A 24,055-nucleotide genomic window follows, 5' to 3' on the forward strand; every position below is an offset into this window, starting at 1 on the left:
CATTAATAGCTGATATTTCAGAAAGACTGGTGGGGTCCAGAGGATGTAAAAGTTGTATATCATCCGCATAAGCAAATACGGAGAAGCCAATAGATTGGCAAAGAGTCATGAGAGGAGCAAGAAATATATTGAACAGAAGAGGAGAAAGAATAGAACCTTGAGGAATACCATACGTAACTGAAAAACTAGCTGAGGTTGAATCGTTAAAGGATACTATTGAAGAACGGTTGTCCAAATAAGATCTAAACCAAAGCAGGACCTGATCTGTAATGCCAATAGATTGGAGTCTATCTATTAAGAGATTGTGATCAATTGTGAAAACAAGAACCAGCTTTTGGATAAATTTATTTTATGTATGCTGTTTATATATGTTTTTATGACTTTTATTGAATAAATTCCTGCACCTTGTACATTTTCCTGCAGTTTTGGTGTTGTTTTTTTGCTTCGCATCCTTACTGCGGTCCCTGTTGGTTGTTTTTCAGCTTGTCTCTTACCGTACAGAACTGGCGAAGAACACAGCCTTCTCCCTGCTTTTACAGAATAAGCACTTAGCTGAATGCAGAACTTGGTTTAACCTTGGATACTGGAAATGGGGCCAGAAGGGAGTAAGCTTACCAGCACTGATAAGTGCATCTGTCCCACAAGACAGTGACTTGCTTCATTATATACACATGAGAAAGGGAGTAAGGAGATAATGCAGAGATGTATGGAAAGTAGCAATTAAATACCCTTTCTGTACATTTGACTTTTGTGAATTTGTATCCACTGGATGACACTACAGACTAGTATAACTCCTCATTATCCTAAGTAACAAGCTAGCATATTCGCTAAACATATCCATTAGCATCACGACATTGATCTGTTAATTGTAAATTAATTATGAATGTATCAGTTGTGATTTATTTCCCTATAATGTTAAACATGCAAGTCTATCCAATTTTCTCTCTTTTACTAAGTTTCTATAATTCCCACTCTACCTGGTGTAACTAATGAGTTCCTAATAAAAGTATACATTAACTAGTAGAGGTGAATACAGCAGCAGGCTGAGAAATGGAGAAACAAGGTTTAATTCCCACTAAAGCTCCTTATGATATTTAAACAAAACACTTGGCCCTTCATTGCCTCAGATACATACAAACTGTAAGCCCCGGGGCAAGAAAATTACTCACTGTACTTAAGCATAAAATGCCTTGAGAAACAACTAAAACAGCAAGAGTTAAATCCAAAACTCCATTCCTCTATAATAACTGTTAATTACCAAAAAGAATACAATTCCTTGTAGATAAAAACCACAAATTCCTGGTCTTTGCTTTGCATACATACCAAGACCCTAAGAAAACAGATGTTAGTTTTGGTAATATTGAAAATTCACATCATCTTGAAAAACTCTTGGATGTCTCCAAAATCGCTACCTGTTACACTCTGCAGAGCATCAGTATCCTCTGGCACAGGGAGCACTAATTGCCAAAGTCAAAAAAAAATGAAGAGAGAAAAAGAGACCAACCAGGGATATAAATCTCTTATTGATGACCCTTTTATTGGTACACTTCGTGGCCCCATTTTTTGAATTTTGGCTTGGAGGCTGTCGTAGGGGAATACACTCTCCAGGGATTCAAGACAAAATTAGACAAGTTCCTGCTAGACCAGAACATACGCAGGTAAGGCTAGACTCAGTTAGGGCTCAGGTCCTTGAACCAGGGGCCGCCGCGGGAGCGGACTGCTGGGCACGATGGATCACTGGTCTGACCCAGCAGCAGCAATTCTTATGTTCTTAAGGCTTGAAGCTGTCCAGAGGAAGGCAACGTAAATGGTAGGGAGTCTGTGCCAAAAAAAAGTAAGAGAAGAGAATGGAAGACCTGAGTATGTATTGTCACAGGGTAGGCCCTGCGACTGATCAGGGTAGGGAAAGGACGCCTATGCCTAGCGCTAGGCAAGGGAAAATACTCGCCCAAAGAGATAAAACACTACCCACACCAACACCTCAACCCAGAACTACAGCCAGGCAGGGAAGGTTCAGTGAAGAGCAAAGAAGTACCTATTTGTTTTCGCCGGATTTTGGAGAAGGGAGAACAATGGGTAAAGGGAACTAAAGGTACTCGGGATAGTGTTCCTAGGGGGAGGATGCACCACACATCACCTGACCTTCATGGGGAACACAATTCCAGGCAACACCAGGAACATTCCAGTCCTCAAGTTGGGCAGGAACAAGCTACACCTGTTGCTTATTATCCTAAGGCTTATAGGGACCAGCAGTAGCACTCAGAAGGGAGGCTGCCACTGAACCAACCCATGCTGTACCGGAGAGGAAGGCTAGGAGACAGGAAACCCGTTCCAAGAGTCCGGAGCAATGTACCTCAGCCTAACACTCAGGTCAGATCTAATTGTTTAGAAGCTGAAATGTTAGAGGAGTGCATGAGAGGAGCTTCAGACAGTGAAGACTTTGTAGACCAGGAAGAAGTCATGGACTATAAAGAAGGAAGTGATGATTCTGACCAGTGGGCTATGGAAACCAATGGGGTTTAAAGAAGTTAGGCTGAATTTGGGTTGTGCTAGTCAAGGGGCTGACTGTCTTTGTAACCTTCAAGCCAGAAGAGAAGTTACTGAAAGCCTTAGTGGTTTGAGATGGTTCCTTGCATTCTTTTGAGCAAGAACCACAGGGTTTATAGGCTGAGGCAATTAGCACTGCCCAGCCTTGGCAATAGTGGGAGACCTTTTCCCTTTTTGAAGTTTTGGCTTGGGCTGGATTGTGGGCCCTAGTTGGGAGGGACCACAGCCAACGGTCATTGTAGGAGGAGGTCCCTTCTGCCCTGAGCTCTGCATCCAGAGAACTCAGAGGCAGGTCCAGTCTAAAGCAGCCAGAAGTGATTGCTGGCAGAGACTATATCCAACTAAGAGAGAGTATTTTGAAAGTAGTTGGAATCCATGGACTATTATTGCCTTGATGTAACGAAGAGTCAATTTGGACTATTATTGAGAAACACAAGTTTATTTTTCTTTTGGAACTGTGAAAACAAACTGTAGATTTTGGAAAGCTGAAGTTCCTAATGGAATAAAGAATTTGGTTTTTGGAAGCAGAACTGGGTGTTTTTCATTTGATCCACCAACTCCAATCAGTACTGCTCAGTCAGCACCGTGTGCCCTGGGCTCTCTTGGTCACTCCCGCTTGGGCGCGGCCCAGCCTAGGTGATACACGGTGACAGTATACTCTGGAGGAGGGACAGGGAGATATGATATAGACATTAAATACTTGAAAATATTAATACAGGATTAAATCTTTTCCAGAGAAGTGAAATGGTAAAACTAGAGGGCATAAATTGAGGCTGAGAGCAGGTACACTTAGGAGTAATGTTAAGAAATTATTTTACACAGAGAGAGTGGTGAATATCTGGAATGTCCTCCTGAGAGAGGTGGTGGAAAGAAAAACTGACAGAATTTTAAAAAGTGTGGGATAAACACAGAAGATCTCTAATTAGAAAATAAATGGTATATATTGAAAGGCTAAGGCCAATACTGGGCAGACGTGCATGGTCTGTGTCAAGTTTATGGCAATTAAGTATAGGATGTGCTAGGGAGGACATTGATGGGAACTCCAGTAACTTTAAACATGAAGACATTGCTGGGCAGACTTTACGGTATGTATCAACAAACAACGAGATGGTTGGATGGGCTGGAGTTAACTTTGACGGCAACTCCAGTAGTTGGAACATAAGGACAGTACCCAGTGGGCTTTATGTTCATTGGCCCAGAAATATCAACGAAAAATGAAAAGATTAGGTTCTTATCTTTGCTAATCTTATTTCTTGTAAACCCATACTTATTCAAGGACCAGCGAGCAGCTCAGCACCAGGCAGGAACGAGGAAAGCTCGATCATGCCTGGTACACCGCTGGGCCACAAGAACTCAAGGCAACCATTCAGGGAGGGGCTCAGCATGGGGCAGGAGCTCAGAAAGCCCGGTATACCACTGGATCACCAGGGATTCAAAAAGGTACGCATGGGGAGATGAGAGGGAGGTAAAAAAAAAATTGGCAGAGTCAGCCAGGACAAGAGACATGCCTCCTGTTCCAGCCCACTATGTCATAGGGTAGGCCCGGTGGAGGCCTGAAGGACATCGAGAGAGAGGGGGGGACAGGGAACAGAACAGGAGGGGGGGCTGGGTGCAGAACCTGGCAGGGAGGGAGTGGGGATAGGGAAGACAGCCTGATAGGGTGGGAGGAAGGGGGGCTGGGTGCAGAGCCTGGCAGGGCACATGAATATTAAACCCCCCTCCCCCCGGTCTTATATTCAAGTCAAACTTTTTGTACGCCTTTCTGGATTGACTTATATTCAAGTATATACGGTATCATAAAAAATTCACTTTACTGACTTCCATTTATCACTGAGTAAAAAAGTTTGCTTACCCAGCAATCTTCAAAAAGCTTCAAATATTTGTCATTAATAGTATCAAATGTTCTAGTAACAAAACACTACCTGATAAAAAGAAAGTGGTTTTTGTCTTCTTTTATAGAGTATGCCAAAGGACTACAAATAATAACCGAGATAATCAGAAGGTCACACAAATTTCATGTTTTGGCTCTTTGAATACTCCCATCTAGAAGCAAATTAAAGTTCTGGAAAACCTCAAGGGTTTGAGGTGGGGTAAGCACTTCTTTCTCAGTCTGATATTACTGCTGCTCTTCCACACCCAACTAAGGGCTAGATTCACTAAAGTCAGTGATCGTTGATCGCTGCTAACCGACCCAATTCACTAAATGGCCCATGATGAATTTTTCCCCTCGATCGCCCATTTTCCGATCTAGCCATGTAAATTAGTAAAATCCCATGCAAAATAGCCAAGCAATTGATTCACTTACATTCCTTGGCTATTTAGCATCGGGTTTTACCGATCATAAAACCCGATTGCTGTAGACCTGTTGGTAACTATGTTACTGACAGGCCTGCCTGGGTTTCTGGGTTTTTTTTTCAATAGCACAGATATTTTGCACGTATTACACACACAAAATATCTGCCCCATAAAAAAAGAAAAAAAAAAACACCGCCCATCACTACCAACAGCCCTCCCCCAATGACCCCTGACAATCGGGCGCCCTCCCCCCTCCGACAATCCTGGCGACCCACCTTAAAACGGCAGGAGTGGAAGGAAGGTCTTTCCTAGCAGAAGGGAGTGGGCTTCCCTCCTGCCATCTTTTTGGGGTTGTGGGGGGATGGTGGCTTGAGGGTGCTAGAATAGGGAAGCAGATTTTTTAATGGGACAAATGGTGAGTGTTTAAGTTGCGCAGAATATCTGTTCCATTAAATAAAAAGCAGAAGCCCTGACAGCAGTGACAGGAGGCTGCTTCACCTGTTACTACTGTTAGGGCTCTGCGCATGTATCAATCAGTTGGTGGGTTTGCATGCAAGTTCCTGCTAAACCGGAACGTACGCAGGTAAGGCTGGACTCATTTAGAGCACTGGTCTTTGATCAAAAGGCCGCCGCATGAGCCGCATAAAACCAGCTACGCTATCCGCTCTTACCACATCTTCTGGCAACGTGTTCCAGAGCTTAACTATTCTCCAAGTGAAAAAAAATTTCCTCCTATTAGTTTTAAAAGTATTAGGAGGAAATTTTTTAACTCAGAGAATAGTTAAGCTCTGGAACACGTTGCCAGAGGATGTGGTAAGAGCGGATAGCGTAGCTGGTTTTAAGAAAGGTTTGGACATGTTCCTAGTCTGTTATTGAGAAAGACATGGGGGAAGCCACTGCTTGCCCTCTACTGGTAAACAAAAGGCTGCACGGTTTTGGAGAACTGATAAAGGAGTGGAAAGTAAGATTATATGTGAAGTTACCAAATTGCTAGATTCCAGGACAGATTTTAGGCCAGTTCTATATTTCTGACCCCCATCCTAGTGCATTACGGTATCTGCCGCACTGATTCTGCTTTGGATGGAAGTTCAAAATTAGCCCTGGCCAAAGTTTCTTTCCTAGAAACAGATAACTTGACAGCCTCACAGACTTCATCTTCACAGTGTTTCTAGGAGTACACAGCTCATTTCCTTTTTCTAGCAGTCACCATATTGGTTTTACTACCTTCTTTGCACTAATGATTTTTCAGGACCTTGTTTTGGTCTTACTTATACATATATTTGCATTTAACTGGAGATCTGGGGGGAGAGGTTGTTTCAAGATCAAGACTAAAGAATTTTTTAGTTTATTGAAATTTCTCTTTTAGCCTTCCCTTTTTCAGCTACAAGAACAAACACAGAGCAGCATGGATCAGCTGGAGCTAGAAATAGATGTTACCAGTGTACATTTCCTGCCACTGATAAAGAAGTCTATTAGAAGAATCCAATCTGCCCTTCACCTAACAGTTTTATCCAAACTGAACATTAGATAATGCCTTTATTTTTCAACCTATGAGGGTCATTTCATAAATAATGCACATTTTAAAAAAAAAAAAAATTTACATGTTTGTTTGTTTTTTCCCAAGTATTTATTTACAATCCTTCAATATAGTCTCCATGCTTTGCAATGACTGAGTCCCAATGTCTGGGAAGCTTCATTATTCCATCCAAGAAACCGTTTTTGTTCAATTGCCGAAGGGCTTGGTTAAGAAAGCTCTTCCAGACATGCAAAATGATGTCCACGCATAGGTTATTTCAACCTTAGAAAAAGGTCAAAGTCTGGTGGATTCATGTCTGGACTGTAGGGAGCATGAAGTAACACCTCCCAGCAGTATTCGTGTAGTTTTTCAATGATGACATTCCCTATGTGTGGGCAAGCATTGTCGTGAAGAATGAGGTTGGATTTTGTGCATTTTTCTGCGCATCTTTTGCAAAAAAATCACGATAATACACTGCTGACACTTCTTCCACATGGAACTTTGTGATGATGCCTTCATGATCATAAGCAAAAATCATCATTTGTTTGACTTTTGAATGAGCTCATCTAAATTTTTTGGTCATGGGGAAGATGGAGCTCTCCACTCATTGGACTGTGATTTCAGCTCCGGCTCAAAGTCTGACACCCCCCTCCCCCCCCCCCCCCGTTTCATCAATAGCAACAATGCAATTCAAGAATGCCTGACTTTTAACATCAAATCTTTGTTCCAGCATGGTTGCACTGTCCAGGTGTCTCTTCTGCTGTTCAGCAGTCAAGAAGTGGAAGACCCATCACGCAGAAATTTTTCTCTTTTTTAAATCATTTGTCAGAATTCGGTATATTGATGATGGTGGAATCCCTGTGGTTTCAGAACATTCCTTGCATGTCGATCTTGTTCAAGAGCATCAGCTACGAGTTTCATACATCGTTCATCGGTTCTTGATTTCGGCCTTCCTGGTCTTGCATCATCTATGCTCACATGACCACTCTGAAAATGAGTAGCCCACTAAGAAACTGTACTATAGTCCACTGTTAACTCACCACAAACTTCACGAAACACACTGTGAATTTGGTGGGTTTTTGCCTCGTAGTTTCAATCTTAATGTAAGGCCTCTGATCGTCAATAGACACAGTACCTGAGACACCTACAGCCTCCATTTCCCACACTTGTCCCAGCCACACTATGTATACTTCAGAGCTCTTAAGCACACGTCCTGCTGTTTCAAGCACTGAAATGAAAGTGAAACAAGGTTTACTGCAATTGCATCATCCACTCCCCAATGTTGCTAACCTGTGCACTATTTATGAAATCACTCTCATAATTGTAATATAAATGATGGTGGTGGTGACCAGAAATCATCAGGAAAGATTTTTCCAATATTGTGAAGCTCAGAAGCTAAATTCAGTACTAGAACTTTTTACTATGTATTGTATGTAATAATGTCAGTCCTGGAGAAAACAGAACCATCTTCAATGGTGGCCCATCATTGGTTTTGGGGGGAGGGTGTCGCCCCCTGCTACTCTACCCAGACTCAAAACAGAAAGGGGAAAGTGAGGAAAAGCCCTACACTTGAAGGACAAGGCATTTCTCAACAGAAAAAAAAATCCATTTAGAAATGTTTACAACTTGGAGAATAACCCCCCCAATGAAGTTTGAAGGTGGGCTGTGGGATGGATGTCATTGACACACACTAGGCAGAAGTTTCATGTTTCTACATGGGAAAGTATTTGGTGGTTCTCCTTCAGTTTATTAGAATCCAAAGAGCCCCACTTAAAAAATGAAGATTATTCTAGAGTGCAATATAAGTTTTTCAAACCACATACGTCCCTCTTCATGATAGTTTGCAGTGCAGCATCTGAAGTATATTAATGAAAATAGCGGAGAATTAGCTCAGTGGCTAGAAAAATGAACTGTACATTGGAGAAGCCAGGGTTAAAATACCACTTCTCCCAAAGATACTTTGTAACCTTTGCCAAGTCACTTCACCCTTTACTACCGCTGGTAAACCAAGACTATCAGTTTGGGCAGGAAATAGCTCATATGCCTGAATATTTAATTAAATAATTAGTCTAAAATCCAATCTATCTCTCCACCTGGTAAGGAAAATTTTCAAAAGCTATTTATGCAGATAAACAATGAGTTATCTATGTGCATGAACAGGACACCGAAGATCACCCTCTCTCACTATGGTGAGGTATGCACACTTCATTAGCTGCATTTAGGGAAGGTGATCCCAGGGATGTGATTTAGGTGGAAGATCCTGCATTGTGTGAATATTATTTTTCTATCTACACATGTTGTTTTCCATACAAAATTCACCCTCATGAAAGGTGGGTGCAAATGTTTCTAATGAAACGCACATGCTCTCGTTGAAAACTGTTACAAAGTTAATTGTCTCTATGTAGGCAATTTTGAAAATTGCCTTATGACAGGCTACCTAGCTTCCCAGGTCAGATGAATAAATGCCTGCAAGATGACAAAGACACTGGGTGCCTTTTTGGACATATGGAGGCTACAGCAACCCACTTTAATAAAAGTTATTGGGAATAAATAACTCTTCCGTTCTGACAGGCTGGAAGTGCTGAGAGATGCCAAATATTTTCCCATGCAGAGCCATAACACTACTCACCAGCGTGTGTCAACAACACCCATCCCTTAAGAACATAAGAAGTGCCATACTGGGACAGACCAAAGGTCCATCAAGACCAGTATCCTGTTTCCAACAGTGGCCAACCCAGGTCCCAAGTACCTAGCTAGATCCCAAGAAGTAAAACAGCCTGCCTTCAATTTTTTTTTTTTTTACTGAGGGTATTCCTAAGTACATTCTCTTCTATTGAGAAATGCCTTGTCCTCCAAGCATGTGGTTCTTCCCCTACCCCCATCTACTTCCCCTTTCTGACACAAGGTTGCGTATAGAGACAGACAGTAGTAAACAAAAAAAACAGAATGATGACGGGGGCCACTCTAAAGGTCGTCAGAGACTACCACTGGCCCCCAAGATTACACTGAAGAACACTGAAATAGAATACAGTATAAGAAGCTGATCAAGACTCTAGTCACGGACCACATCTTTCAGTAAAAAGGAGATAGAATAAACAGTGATAACTCCTAGATCAAGGATGTCAAATTCTGCTCCTGAGGGCTATAAACCCAAAGATCTGTTTTTCAAGTTATATCATGAGTATTTATGAGATACCTTCATAAAGTTGGTGTGAACTAGGCTGTGATCCTATGGGGAAAATCTGAGTTCTAGAGCTTTCATAACAACCTTCTCCCTTAAAGCTTCAAGATCTTTTGCAGCAGGAAAGAATTCTGCTTCCCCAAACATCGCATGCACTCCATTGGAACACTATTCTCTTCCAAGGGTAGGCCTGGGGGGGACTGTCTAGACAGAGGGGGTCAGGGAATGGAAGGATTATATTCAGCTGGGCCCACATAAGGCTGAGAGGTGGGAGGAGGGCCATATTATCTCATATTCAGTGCCAGTGCCCAGACATGGTCTGACACTGAATATCAGGCCATAATTTAGCCGGCGATGATCACTACCAGCTGAATATCGGGAGAGGGTGGAGTCTATACATTCCCTTCATTTTTTCCATCCCCCTTTCCTCTTTCTGCCTTTGCAACACCTGTTCCACTTTCCCTGCCTTAACCTGTTATTTGCTCTTCAAACACTCTTCATTTTCATGATGTCCTAAAACTAAAGGTGCCAAATGATGACAAGATATCAGAGCAAATAGGATGACATATTAGAAGGTAGTTACTATTTAATTCCTTTGCTACTATAGTTGGGGGTAAAGGTTGCCATCATCTATCCCCAAATCAACCAAACAAGTTACTGCAGTTTTAATTTTCTCCACTGTATGCATGGATTGTACAGTTATCCATGCATACAGTGGGACAAAATGAGAACTGCAATAACCTGTTTGGTTGACTTAAGGTGAGGAAGCAATCCTTAGTTAAACTGGCTTTGGAAGTTAAACCTGTTTTCTCTGATTATGCAAATATTAAGCAGCAGCCAAAGTATCACTACCTGGACATTGCTACAGTGCTTTTTAACCAATGTCCTGTTGAGCTTTCAGTAAGCTATTAGAACAAGGATCAGTTTTTCCACTCATCCTGGCCAGGGGAAATGTCAGCAACTGCCTGTGCTGAAGCTTACTTTGGAATTCATAGAAACTAATGTCTCTGTGTAACGAATGCAAGAGGAAGTAAAGATGCTAGCTTGGAATTACATAAACTGACAGATGCCCAGGGCTTTATGAGTCAGTGTTGAGTTGTCCTCCCACACTGCACCATGTCCAAGAGAGAAAGCACTACAGTCACCCTCACACTGTCCTAGCATGCTCCCCTAACCTCCCCCCACCACTTCCTCCAGTCTAAGAAAGGAAAAGAGGTCACATTTACCATCATTTTCTGTGTTTAAGAGCCAAAGCAGGGGATGGCAAAAAAAAAAAAAAAAAAGGAATGGATGAAAAGGCAGGCTGATCACAGAACTCCATAAGCAATGTTTTATCAAACTATTTAGATCTGTGTAAGTTGAGTGGTATAATCAAATTTAAAAATACAATTTTAAAATAACTCCATTAAATTTGATAGGAAAACCTAAAAACACTTATTCAAGAAATCAATCTCACAAAAAAAACCAAACTCTCTTACAAATCATACTTTCATTTTTTTCATCAGGAACACTAACTTATTTATTCAATTTTCTATACCAGGGGTAGGCAATTCTGATCCTCGAGAGCCAGAGCCAGGTCAGGTTTTCAGGATATCCACAATGAATATGTATGAGATGGATTTACATGCACTGCCTCCTTGAAATGCAAATCTATCTCATGCATATTTATTGTGAATATCCTGAAAACCTGACCTGGCTCCGGCTCTCGAGGACTGGAATTGCATACCACTATTCTATACCATTCTCACCATCATTTACTGACAAATCAGTAATAAATGATCAATGTCTGCTATCATAGTCAAACTTATTCAATATACCACAAATTCATAAAAATCTACAACCCCACCCCCTTTACTAAGCCACAGTAGAGGTTCTTATGAGCGTTTAGCGCTCCAAACCGCTGTAGAAACCAGCTTAGTAAAAGGGGGGGGGGTGTTAGTATTTTTTTTATTTTATTTATAAATTTATTTATTTGTTACAAGATATAACAACTTCAAGCAAAGAAAACAACTCTAAGAAAATACTTAAAACTAAAAAAAAAAAAAAAATCTTATCAAGTCCACATTATATGGGGGCTGATTATCCTGAAGGAGTCACCAAGAAATTAAAAGAATAAAAAAGAAAAGCAATCTATATACAGTATATAAAATCAGAGGTATGTATGTGTGTGTGTATGTATGTATGTATGTATGTGTGTGTGTGTGTTTGTGCCGCGATCACGCAAAAACGGCTTAACCGATTTGAACGAAATTTGGTATGCAGATCCCTCACTACCTGGGGTGATATGTTCTGGGGGTCTCGCGGCCCACCTGCACACGTGGGCGGAGCTACAAACATAAAATCATATTTCACCCATTCATGTCAATGGAAAAAATGTAAAAAGCTGCCATTCTCACAGTAATTCAAAAACGGCTTGACCGATTTGAACGAAACTTGGTCTGCAGATCCCTCACTACCTGGGGTGATATGTTCTGGGGGTCTCGCAGCCCACCTGCACACGTGGGCGGAGCTACAAACAGAAAATCAGATTTCACCCATTCAAGTCAATGGAAAAAATGTAAAAAGCTGTGGGACCGATTTGAACGAAACTTGGTATGCAGATCCCTCACTACCTGGGGTGATATGTTCTGGGGGTCTCGCGGCCCACCTGCACACGTGGGCGGAGCTACAAACATAAAATCATATTTCACCCATTCATGTCAATGGAAAAAATGTAAAAAGCTGCCATTCTCACAGTAATTCAAAAACGGCTTGACCGATTTGAACGAAACTTGGTCTGCAGATCCCTCACTACCTGGGGTGATATGTTCTGGGGGTCTCGCGGCCCACCTGCACACGTGGGCGGAGCTACAAACAGAAAATCAGATTTCACCCATTCATGTCAATGGAAAAAATGTAAAAAGCTGCCATTCTCACAGTAATTCAAAAACGGCTTGACCGATTTGAACGAAACTTGGTATGCAGATCCCTCACTACCTGGGGTGATATGTTCTGGGGGTCTCGCGGCCCACCTGCACACGTGGGCGGAGCTACAAACATAAAATCAGATTTCACCCATTCATGTCAATGGAAAAAATGTAAAAAGCTGCCATTCTCACAGTAATTCAAAAACGGCTTGACCGATTTGAACGAAACTTGGTCTGCAGATCCCTCACTACCTGGGGTGATATGTTCTGGGGGTCTCGCAGCCCACCTGCACACGTGGGCGGAGCTACAAACAGAAAATCAGATTTCACCCATTCATGTCAATGGAAAAAATGTAAAAAGCTGCCATTCTCACAGTAATTCAAAAACGGCTTGACCGATTTGAACGAAACTTGGTCTGCAGATCCCTCACTACCTGGGGTGATATGTTCTGGGGGTCTCGCGGCCCACAACTCTATGTTGCTTGCTCAAGGGTGGGTTCACCCAAGAATTTATATGTTCTTGCTCCTGGAGGTGAAACTAAAAATGTTGTTTATAATCACGTTTTGCGTTAGTTGTATTGTATTCATTTTGTCAAATATTTCACATTATAATTTGAATATTGTACTTTTTATTAAGCTGTAAAAAAATAATTTCATTCACCACTATAAAGTATCTTTATTTGAATCCATTTACAGTGTTATTGCTATAATTAAATACCCGTGCAACGCCGGGGCATCAGCTAGTATTTCATAATCTTCAAGTCAGGCAAGAAACAAATTTCTATTTTTACTCAATCTCAACCTCTGCATTAGTTGCAAGCAATATGTCTACTTTAGGTTTATCTTGAAGAAAAATTACTAAATGAGCTGGTCAACAAAAAATATATCTAGTATTCTGATATGTTACCAAGCACTTACATGGGAATTTAAGAAAAAATGAAGCTCCTACAGCCTTGAGTCTTGAGTTGTAGGAAATATTTCCTCCTGTAATGCGTCTGCTTATAGACGCCTGGAAAGATGTTTATCTGTGGCCACAAAACAAGGCATTTTTATTTATAAAATATAATTTAAGAATGTCTTGCCTTTCTATTTCAGTTTTAAAGGTGACTAATAATGTTGCTCTTTTGGCTATAAAATCTTTCGATGATTCCAAGAATTGAGAAATATTTAAACTATCAGGTGACACTAATTGATCCTTTCCCCCCTCTTCTGAAACCATTTTAGATCCACTGGGTATATAATAAAGGTTATCTGGTGAAAAAATTTCTATCTGAGTGTAACAAAGTATATCCTTCAAATACATTTTTAGTAATTCCAGGGGAGAAAGATAATGAGATATAGGAAAGTTCAGAAATCTGAGGTTTCTAGATCTTGTAGCGTTTTCTACTTTTTCCATCTGTAATAGCTAATCAGTGACTTCCTTAGGCTCAGCCCTAAGGAAGGCCCTGATTGGCTCAGGTGCCCCAGGCTCCTCCCCATGCATCATATGCTGCACTGGGGTGGGGCCTAAGGCCCACATTGGTAGTGCATCATGCAGGAGCAGGAGGACTTTGTGGTTCCTCCTGAAGACAGCGCAGGAGGGAAGCCTAAAGAACAGGAGGGACTGAACACCCCTCCTGCTCACAACTTTTAGGTACAGGAGATGTGTCAGGTCGGTCCAACCAGGGGTGTGCCGGACCGGTTAGGGGTGCGGTGGGCCGGCCAGTTGCTGTCATTTCACCACAGCAGGCATCCCTCTTGCCTTTTGTGGGCCATTGGCACAGAGGGAGCATCAGCACAGGGGGTACATTTTTTTTAGGGAGTTGGGAGGAGGCACTTGGGGGGGGGGGAGCTTTTTATTTTTTTTAACCGCAAACTATCTGCCCGATTTAAAAAAAAAAAAAAATTTTAAAAGCCGGCAGAAGCCCTGACAGCAGGCTGCTTCTGCTATCACTACTGTCAGGATCTGCGCATGCTCTAGGATCGTTCTCTAGCGATCCTAGCCATGGGTGGGGGGCATGTCAATGATCACCCCATTTGCATGCAGGCCTTTTGTGAATTTGTCGGCCTGCATGCAATCGGGAAAGGATCAGAGACAGACTCGGGGGTTAGTGAATCTAGCCCTGAAAGAGCAAACACTTATGGTTACAACAACAAACAGCAATCATCCTCATTCCTTGCCTTCTGGGATTACCAACTGGTAATCCATTCCTCTTCCCCTCCCAAATACAGGTCAGTCCCTTGTTATGCAAACAAATGGAAAAGGCTGGCAAATCCCATCCTCATAGAATCTCTCAGGTCTCTTGCTCTCACTCCCCTGTGGCAGTTATGCACCACAGTGATACTATACTAAACAAATATGCCCTTTTTACAGTGTTTAAACTGAGACTTTTTAATAGTTAGGCACAGCCTGTCTTTTTTTTTTTTATTAGTCTGCCATAGCATAACCAGACTTGTCCCAGCTATGCAGCTCGTTCAGGAGTGGGCAAACTTGGTCCTCGGGTTTTCAGTAGTGCTGCCCGATTCAGGGGAAAAAATTTAGATTCGATTCAGCCTATTGAATTGGTTTTTCGATTCGATTTTCCTGCCCAATTGGGTGTTGTTGTTTTTTTTCAAACATCCTGGTGGGTTTAGTGTATAGCTTCTACACCCCCTTTGCCCTCTCCTACCCACACTGGCGATGTGGTGTAAACAAAATAAAGAAACAAAAAGGACTTTTCCTCTCTCTGTTAAATCCTAGGTCACGTTTGCAGTCTAACACTAGCTCTGGCAGGATACACTTTTCAAATCTGACATATTGTAATCACAAAACAGAAAATAAAATGATTTTCTACCTTTTGCTGTCTGGTTGTCTTCTGATAACTCGCTTCTTTCTTCTTTCTCCATGCTAACCATGCATCTTCCATCTGTGTCCTCCCCTTCCATTCCTTTCTCCTGGTCTGGCATCTGTCTCCCCCCCCAATGCCCTGATATCTCTCTCCCTCCATGGTCTAGTATTGCCTTTCCTTTCCCTCCCTCCCATGGTCTAGTATTGCCTTTCCTCTCCTCTCCCTTCCTGGGCTTCCTTATCCCTCCTTCCCTCTCTCCCCAATTGGGTGCAGCAACAGCATTTCTCTTCCCCCTTCCACTCTCACTCTCCTCCTCCACTCTCCCCCTTCCCCCATCCACTCTCCTCCTCCTCCACTGCTCTCCCCTCAGTCCTGCTGCAGCTTTCCCTCTTCCATTTTAAGTCCAGCAGCACTCTCCTCTGTTCCCAATCCAGCAGCACCTCTCCCTCTCATCTCCTTCCTCCACTCAGCTTCAACAGTACCTTCCCTCCCCTCTACTTCCGTTTCCCCCACCAACTAGCTGCAGTACCTCTCCTTTCCACCCCCAGGGCAAGCAGCACCTCTCCTCTCCGACTAGCAGAGCTCCTCTTCCCTCCCCTCTGACTAGAAGCAGTAGCTTACCCACTCACCTCCCAGGTCTAGCATCACTCCCTCCTCTCCTTGCCTCCTATCAGCTCCCCTACCTCTTGTCTCCCAGGTCCATCGGCACCACCCCCCCTCCCTCCCTCCCGATTAACAGGCTCTCACCAGCTTGTGGATTCCCCAGCCTGACTCGGCACAGCCTGTAAATGAGGACTGAGGTTGTCCACCTCTGATAGAGTTGAAGGGCTATCATCTTATTTGATAAATAGGGAACAAGAAGCCAGGGCCTGGGAAAAGCACACTCCAGACAAGCCTCAAGCTGAAGAAAATCCCAGACACAAGGAACCAGCTTAATGCCAGTATCTGTTCCTCCTTAACATAATGGCTGCTGTTCTAACTGCACTGTCAGGCCCATATATTCATAACTTCTTCATTGCCACATAGAACTGAAAATATTACAGTTGGGATTTCCATATCTGATCCCAAAGCATTTTTACTCCCATGGTAGAGTAGAAGTGAAAATACAAAAGGACTGGTATCTAACAGCATAAGTTTTTGAAGATCAAAAGAAATGAATGCAATCCTTAGTAGTACTTCATTTCAGGTGAGGTAATCTGAGGTAAAGAAATAGAGGTATTCACCCAAGATTCTACACAGGAGTTACTGGCACAGCTAGAGGATATCAGAAATGAGACATGGGATTAAGGCCCCAATGCACAGAAATCTTGCACTGGGTTTTACAATGATTCTAAATTACTTGGCAATGCTTAACACTAACAGCATGCAAATTATATGCATGCTATTAGTGTTGAGAACCGGTGGTAAAAGTGGGGGGAATGTGCCCAGGGCTTACACAAAAGAGCTGAGAGGTAGGCACAGCTCTTGCTATGGCAATAGTTTAGAAGGTTTTTATTTTGTTCCATAGCAACTTTGGACACAGCTGGTATGTGTGGGACAAGCATACATACAAAACATGCACATGACCACATATCCCACACACATGCAGCTTTTAAAAATGCTAGCAGACTGCTCCACTGAGAAGTCACCCTCATATTAGCACAGCTCCAGACCTGCCAGAAAATTCTGCATGCGAAAAGGTATGTGTTCATTTCTGTGCATTACATGGCGTGCTCATTTTAATACTAATGAGCATGTTATAATGCATTTTAACAGGATTCTTGGTGGCTGCTACTGCGAATGGTAAAAGCCATGCAGAACCCTTTTGGGCATCAGAGGCTGAAATAACTTGCACGCTAGACTAGCTACAATCAGTCTAAATCACATCCTACTGAACATTCGTCACTAAGTGACTCATTTGATGCAAAAGAGTCAGTGACAGACTCCCCAGGAATTCTGACCTTGTTGTTCTGTTCACTGACCAACTACAATTGCCCCTCATGGGCAAAGTATTCACACATTTCTGAAATAAATACCACCTGTCTTTCTTTCTGCAAATAGCTGCATGCCACTATTAACCCAAGAATGTGTTCCACTTTGGCCATGGCTCCACTGCACGTCTTGATCTGAGATTTTACCTGCCAAAAATTCATATTTTATCATTCCAATCTCAGGCTATAGCCTAATTTGCCAGATGGAGCTCCTGTAGAAAAATGGCTTGTAACATCATCCCAGACCAAGGAAAGTGTGCATACTGTGGAATAGAGCAGTTTTCAGAAGCTGGGCGATGGGAAAAATTGTGAATGCCAAATCTGACCAAGGCTGATCTCAAAATTAGTCCAGCAAATTACCGTATCTTTTTTAAAAAAAAAAAGACCTTTTATAAGCACCTCACATTTTAAAAAAATGCAAATTGTATTGCTTTTAATATTTTTTTCTTTTTTTAAAAGAAGAATGTTGTTTTTGGGCAGACTAGCACAGCAAAATATCTGCATGTAGTATTAATGTGTGTGCATCAGGGTGGTAAGGAGACAGCCAAACTAGATCATGGAGAAAGACAAGCCAAAGTCACCTTCACAGAACAGTTTCCATGTGCTATGTGAGCTGAACATTTACCAGAACTGAGGCCCTCTAGTTTCCTGCAACCACTCAAGGGAAGATTCTGCAATAAGGATTCAAATGACATAATAAGGACAAATTCAAAGCTTTCAACTAGTATTTTTATTTTAAAATTACAGCTTTCAATCCTTGTGGTGCATCTCTGTAATTAACTGCCTTTGTGTTTCTTTCATTTTCCACTACATTTCTATTTTCATTCACTTTTCTTCTCCCTCTTCTCTATAATTTTACAATTCCACATCCTACGATCTTTTCTACTTGCGTCCCCACATCCACTCTGTCCCTCAATTGTTCCCACCCATTCTATTTGCTGTACTTTACTTTCCCTCCCATTCAGCAGTGCAGGAAACTGGAGGTCCTGCTCATAATCAGAAGTATTACACAGAATACAATGTTCATTATGGATAAAGGGAGATAAATTATAAATACTTCCTAGGTATGTTTTTTGTTTTATAAAGTTATCTCCTTTTATTCATAATAAAACATGCAGATTTATTGGAGGGGGGGGGCGCAATTTAGAAAAAAGGAGATGGTAGATCCACTGAGTACAGGGGTAAAATGGATCAAGGAGATATTTAATTTAAAACATATGGAAATGTTCCATTACAGATTAAATAGTTTCTAAGAGAGACTGATGAAACACAGACAGAAAATTTACAAACATTAACCTCTACCAAACTCTGGTAAAAACAATTGTTTCTTTGTCCACCATCTCTCCAGAATTCTGATGTTGGTTTCCAAACTTTGGCTCATTTCTTGATATGTTGCAATGTATCACTGACATAAGAACCAGTGATGAAGTGAGAACATAATGGTTGATGTTTTTATAATACTCGTAATATTTGATTGACAACCCTTCCTTCCCCTGACTTTATCCTTCTACTGCACATCTACTGTCACTGACACTACTTGCACAACTGCTTATTTGAATCTTTGGCTGATCTGATATCTAGCTCTTGATGTTATGTTTATGCTCCCCATTACTTATTCCATATGAACATAGTTTACTACATACTGCTTTGGGTCATTTTATGTGAAGGGTTGTTGATAATCAAATGTAGGTAAATAAAACAGAGCAAACTATACAGGAATGTTTAAAAAAAAGCACTTCACCCTACATGAATCAAACCAATTGGGTAGAAATGCTCTCCAAGGGCAAACAACACTAAAATTATATGTACGGTATACACACACCAACATGCTAGGAAAGCCATTGTTCTACCTCTGCAGATCCTATTAAAGTTGGCACTCTAGAAGCAACTTCAATATTTTCTATAAAGTACCAGAAAGGACCTGGAATGGCTTCTACAACTTTAATACTTAATTTTGTCCATTCTCTACCATCAAGGAAGATTTCAATGAAGCTGAAATTCTGAGAAAGTCAGACAAATATAACTAAGAAACCTGCTTGATGCCACCCTGTGTCAGCTGGCGACAACAGTGGAAATGTAGTTTGAGTTTCTGAAATATCACTATTGCCATCCAAATATGAGACTGGTTCCTAATACAGTTGAGTCACCTTCAAACATAAGAGTGTCAGAGACATACAGGAATCTCACACACATTTAATTAACTTATTTGGTCTGCAAAACTACACCCCTGGCTATGAATAGTAGTGCCTCTCCTCTGTCAAAACAAATACTTGCACCTAGGTCAAAGCACACCATCTGGGCTGATAGATATCATGGCTGTAGCAGGGCTTAAAGCAAAACTCCCATTGTACACAGCTATGTTGAAGCTATGAAGCACATCACCAGATGCTGCTTTGAGGCAGTCAGCCATACCTGCGCAGACTGGTGCGTACAGTTCAGCATCACATCACCACGTTTCCTGTTTATCGTATGAGGAAAGACTAAAGTAGTTAGGGCTCTTCAGCTTGGAAAAGAGATGGCTGAGGGAAAATATGATTGAAGTCTACAAAAGCCAGTGATGTAGAACGGGTACAGGTAGATTGATTTTTTTTTACTCCATCATAAATTACAAAGGCAAGGGGACACTTGAAATATTTTTTCACTCAGAGAATATTTAAGTTCTGGAATGCATTGCCAGAGGATGTATCTAAAATGTTTGGACAAATTCCTGGAGAAAAGGTCCATAGTCTACTGTTGAGACAGACATAGAAACATGATGGCAGATAAAGGCCAAATGGCCTATCTAGTCTGCCCATCCAAAGTAACCATTATCTCTTTCTGAGAGATCCCACATAACTATCCCAGGCCCTTCTGAATTCAGACACAGTGTCTGTTTTTACCACCTCTTCTGGGAGACTGTTCATGCGTCTACCACCCTTTCTGTAAAAAAGTATTTCCTTAGATTACACTGGAGCCTATCACCTCTTAACTTCATCCTATGCCCTCTCATTGCCATTGCTTGCCCTGGATCGGCAGCATGGAATGTTTCTACTATTTGGTTTTCCAGGTGCTTGTGGCCTTGATTGCCACCTTGAAGATGGGATACTGGGCTAGATGGACAATTGGTCTGATCCAGTAAGGTAAGAGGAATATATTATATGTGTTATTTACTCCAAACAATACAAATAACCCCAAATAATATTAACCTAAAGAGCGTGTTCTCCAGACAATTGGGAAGATAATTCCCAATGCATACAGCACCTTAGGGCTAGAACATATAATAAGATTCATATACATACTATGTGTCAATGTTGTGGTAGCACACAATAACCTTTAGTAAACGTAACCCTTAATTTCCTGGTGGTGGTGGATGATGGCATATGAATGAGGTGCTTATCAAAGTTGCTGGTAGTAACCTCTGAGGCGGCTATGGTTACTTCCAAGGTTCTGATTTAAGCAATATGAATTTAGGACATGGCAATAGACAGTGACTGGCAAGCTCATCCATTTTTGTTTATATCTCTTACTTCTACAATACAGCAGGCTCTACTCGATCTTCAGCTATACTCATTAGTGATGAATCTTCTGCTGTTCACTGTTCTTTCCATAGAAGACAATATCTGCCCATTAAAAGACTCAAGAGTAGTGCATGTCACTTATACAGCCCATCCAACACTAAAAAAATTACTGAGAAATGCCAGACAATACAAAGGACGCTTCACTAGTCACAAATGAAGTTGTTTGCTCAGTAGTGGTGGTGCTCAGTTAAGGAGCCAGCTTTGCGAGTGCTATACGTCTTTTTCATTTCTGCCCAGCCCTTGATACATTATACCTACCTTCAGCACTGTCCAGGGGGTAGGCAGTCTGGTCACTTGTTGGCTCCACAGCGGCGACAGTAGCAGTGGAAGAGGTACCCCCCGAGATATCGCCAGAGCCCTCGCTGTGGCTAGCCTCAGGGACACTCTCCCGTGAACTGAAGCGGACCCGTGAGCTGGAGTGGGAGCTCAAGTCCGGACTGGTGTCAGACAGGCCTGGAATATCGTCCATCTTGGTTGGTGTCACCGTGAAGCGGACAGAAGCCATTTTAGGAGGCATTGTGTCAAAATAAAGAGGAAATAATAATATCCCTCCAGACACTTTCAGGCCCCCACAAAAGAAAGAGAAATACAATTTTTTTTTTTTAAAGGGGGGGTGGAAAAAAATAGTTTCTTATATTGAGCTATCACAACAATAATAATATTCAGCAGGTTTGGAATAACACAAGGCCTGGTCCCAACACAAGTCTCTCAAGGTGACAAAAAAAAATATCCTGAAAATGATTACATTCAAAAAATACAGTATACATAAGAAAAAAAATGACCTTTGTTCACCAAGTGAAATTTTAGTTATGAACTGTCTTCTGGATTCGAGTTTTTAAAAAATCAACAATAACAGATGAAAAGCCAAATACGTATTTCTTGTATCTACTACATATGTGCGTATATATCCGTATATCTCACAGCGGATAACAGGGGCAGAGGGATGATATACCAATGGTGTGCGCGCGCAGCTCCCGGCATCTATCGTCCAATAAAAACCTACCTCCGGACGCGCGAGCTGCTTCTCATAATAACCGAGAAACGTACGCAAAACGGGAAAAAAAGGAAGGGGTGGGGGGAAAAAAAGCCTCGCCGTTACCATCCAGCTCAAGAAGACATGCGAGTTTATTTAAAAAAAAAAAAAAATCATTCAAAATATCTCTAAAAAGTGAGAAAGCGGGTTCGCGGGCTTTTGTTCTTTCGCTTCGCGCTTCCTTCCTTGTCCCGCTAGCGAGTCGTGCCGGCCGGCCACTCGCTCACTCACCCGGCAGTCCGTTAGCATCAGGCGCGCACGCGGCGTGTTGACAAAGGGGGCGGGGGAGAAAAGTGGTCGCGCGGGAGGTTGTCATCAGCCGACCTGCGGCTCACGCTGGCGTCTCGCGCTCCCTTTTCTCTGCACCAGCGGACGCGGCATCATTGTCAACAGCCAACTAGCTTCCCTCTGTAGCTCGCAGTCTGACTGCAAGAGCGCGAGCTCGCGCGTCAATGAGAGAAGGGGGGGAGAGGAGAGGAGAGGTAAACGCGCGTGCGCGCGCACATCCACAGGCATCAATAAGTACAGGCGCTCCTGGGGAGCGAGCGAGCGCCACCCCTAGGCACCGCTGGTAACGTGGTAGAGGATTACAGGGGCGCGCCAGCGCCCACCGGCTTATCTTCCACTGCGCCCACATTCTACTGGCTCCTACGATGATTGGTTTAAAAGGGCCACACGCGCCACCCCAGTTCCTTTCTTTTTACGCACACAAACTCCCCCTCAATCCCCACTAACGTAACTGTCCAAGGAAACCACGCAGACTCCAGCTGTCAGAGGTCTCTCGTGCGCCGAAGAAGCCCCGCCCACAACAAATATGCCCCACCCGCAACCAACTCCTGAAAGCGAATCGCGCAACTTCCGGAAATGAGATCTTTCTACAGCCTAGTTTGGAGCAAAAATAACGTGAACGACGCATGCGCTTTTAATTCAATCGTACCACGGGAATGGGGGGTGACGGGAGATGTAGTTTTATTCTCTGCAGTTAAGTTTATTTCGGGCAGAAATATGCAGTGGTGCTTTTTTAAGCCCCATTTTTGTTCTTTTATAATTTTTATTTTTTGTGTGTGCATATTTTATTTTGCAGAGATAGTCTTCTTAATTTGCTCTTAATGCACCTCGGTCAAAATCTCCTTAAATTGTTCCGTCCTCTGTTAAAAGTCTTCCTGGAGATCTAGAAAAGAGATTATACTTTGTGATGAATATACACAATTTACAATTTTTCCCTACATACTTAACAGTTTCTGTACCTGTGCTCTATCCAGACGTAGGCTTATTATTTATGGTCAAATGAGCAATCTTTTCTTAAGGTGGTCTGCCCTACATCCTGGAGATCCTGAGAATCCTGCAAATCCTGGTTTTACCGGGTTCCTTATTCTTCCGAACCTGAACTTAAATAAATAAATAGTGGAAGAGGGTTACTGTGTCAGCAGAAAATGCAAAAGAAAATAACTTTGTTGTGCTTTGATTGGCTTGTTTGAAATAAGACGATCAGATTTTAGTATTTACAACATATCTAAAAAGTGCTCCATTGCGCTCTATGCACATTTTCATTGGGACAGTAATTCTGGTCTGGAAGACTGAACCCGGTAAAACCAGGATTTGCAGGATTCTCAGGATGTCCAGGATTCCTGCAAATCCTGGTTTTACCCAGACCCCTGGAAGACTGTTACAGGACATTTTTCTACAGGACAAATTAGGCTGTAGTCGGAGCTGGCTAAGAATGATTAACTGACCTGCAGGGCACGTTGATTTTTGTCTGGCGAGTAAAATCTCAAATCACGAGTTACAGTGGAACTGCGGCCAGAAAGGAACATATGCTTGTGTTAATGATGCCATGCATCTCTTTGCAGAAAAAAAAAAAACCAAACAGGCAGTGTTTATTTCAGCAATGTATGAATAATTTGTTCTTAAAGGGCAATTGTAGTTGATCAGAACTGCTAGGCGAGAATTCCTGGTGAGTGAGTTTGAATCCTGCCACTCACTGACTGTTCCATCAAATGAGTCACGTTATCCTAAGTCTCATTTCTAATATATCTGGTTGTACCACTGATTCCCTGGCTAGGCCTCTGCTTCGCCTGTAATGAAGTACTGTGAAGAACTGCATTCATTTCTGTTGACCTTCAAAAGTTCAGAATCAGATGCCAGTCCTTCACTCCAGTTATGGCCGTATTTTCACTTCTGCTCTGCCAAGAGATCAGGTCTGAAAATCTCATTTGCAATATTTTCAATTCTTCATGGTCAGT

At 42.2% G+C, this 24,055-nt stretch overlaps 1 protein-coding gene and 1 long non-coding RNA gene across 3 annotated transcripts in view; one reads left to right on the forward strand and one right to left on the reverse strand.

Moving 5' to 3' along the window:
- SLC12A6 (solute carrier family 12 member 6) overlaps nt 1–22,551 on the reverse strand; it is a 108,871-nt gene extending 86,320 nt beyond the window's left edge. For both annotated transcript variants that reach the window (XM_033923017.1, XM_033923016.1), the window contains exon 1: nt 21,038–22,551. In XM_033923017.1, the coding sequence (XP_033778908.1) occupies nt 21,038–21,296 (259 nt within the window). In that variant the 5' untranslated portion in view covers nt 21,297–22,551. The remainder of the gene's footprint in view (nt 1–21,037) is intronic.
- LOC117349505 lies at nt 2,276–6,677 on the forward strand. The gene is made up of 3 exons (XR_004537185.1): nt 2,276–2,370; nt 4,507–4,637; nt 6,209–6,677. It is a non-coding gene; the product is annotated as an uncharacterized LOC117349505 (long non-coding RNA).
- Nucleotides 22,552–24,055: the final 1,504 nt, after the last annotated feature.

This window comes from Geotrypetes seraphini, chromosome 16 (genome assembly GCF_902459505.1).
Source record: "Geotrypetes seraphini chromosome 16, aGeoSer1.1, whole genome shotgun sequence".
Classification (NCBI taxonomy): Eukaryota; Metazoa; Chordata; class Amphibia; order Gymnophiona; family Dermophiidae; genus Geotrypetes; species Geotrypetes seraphini.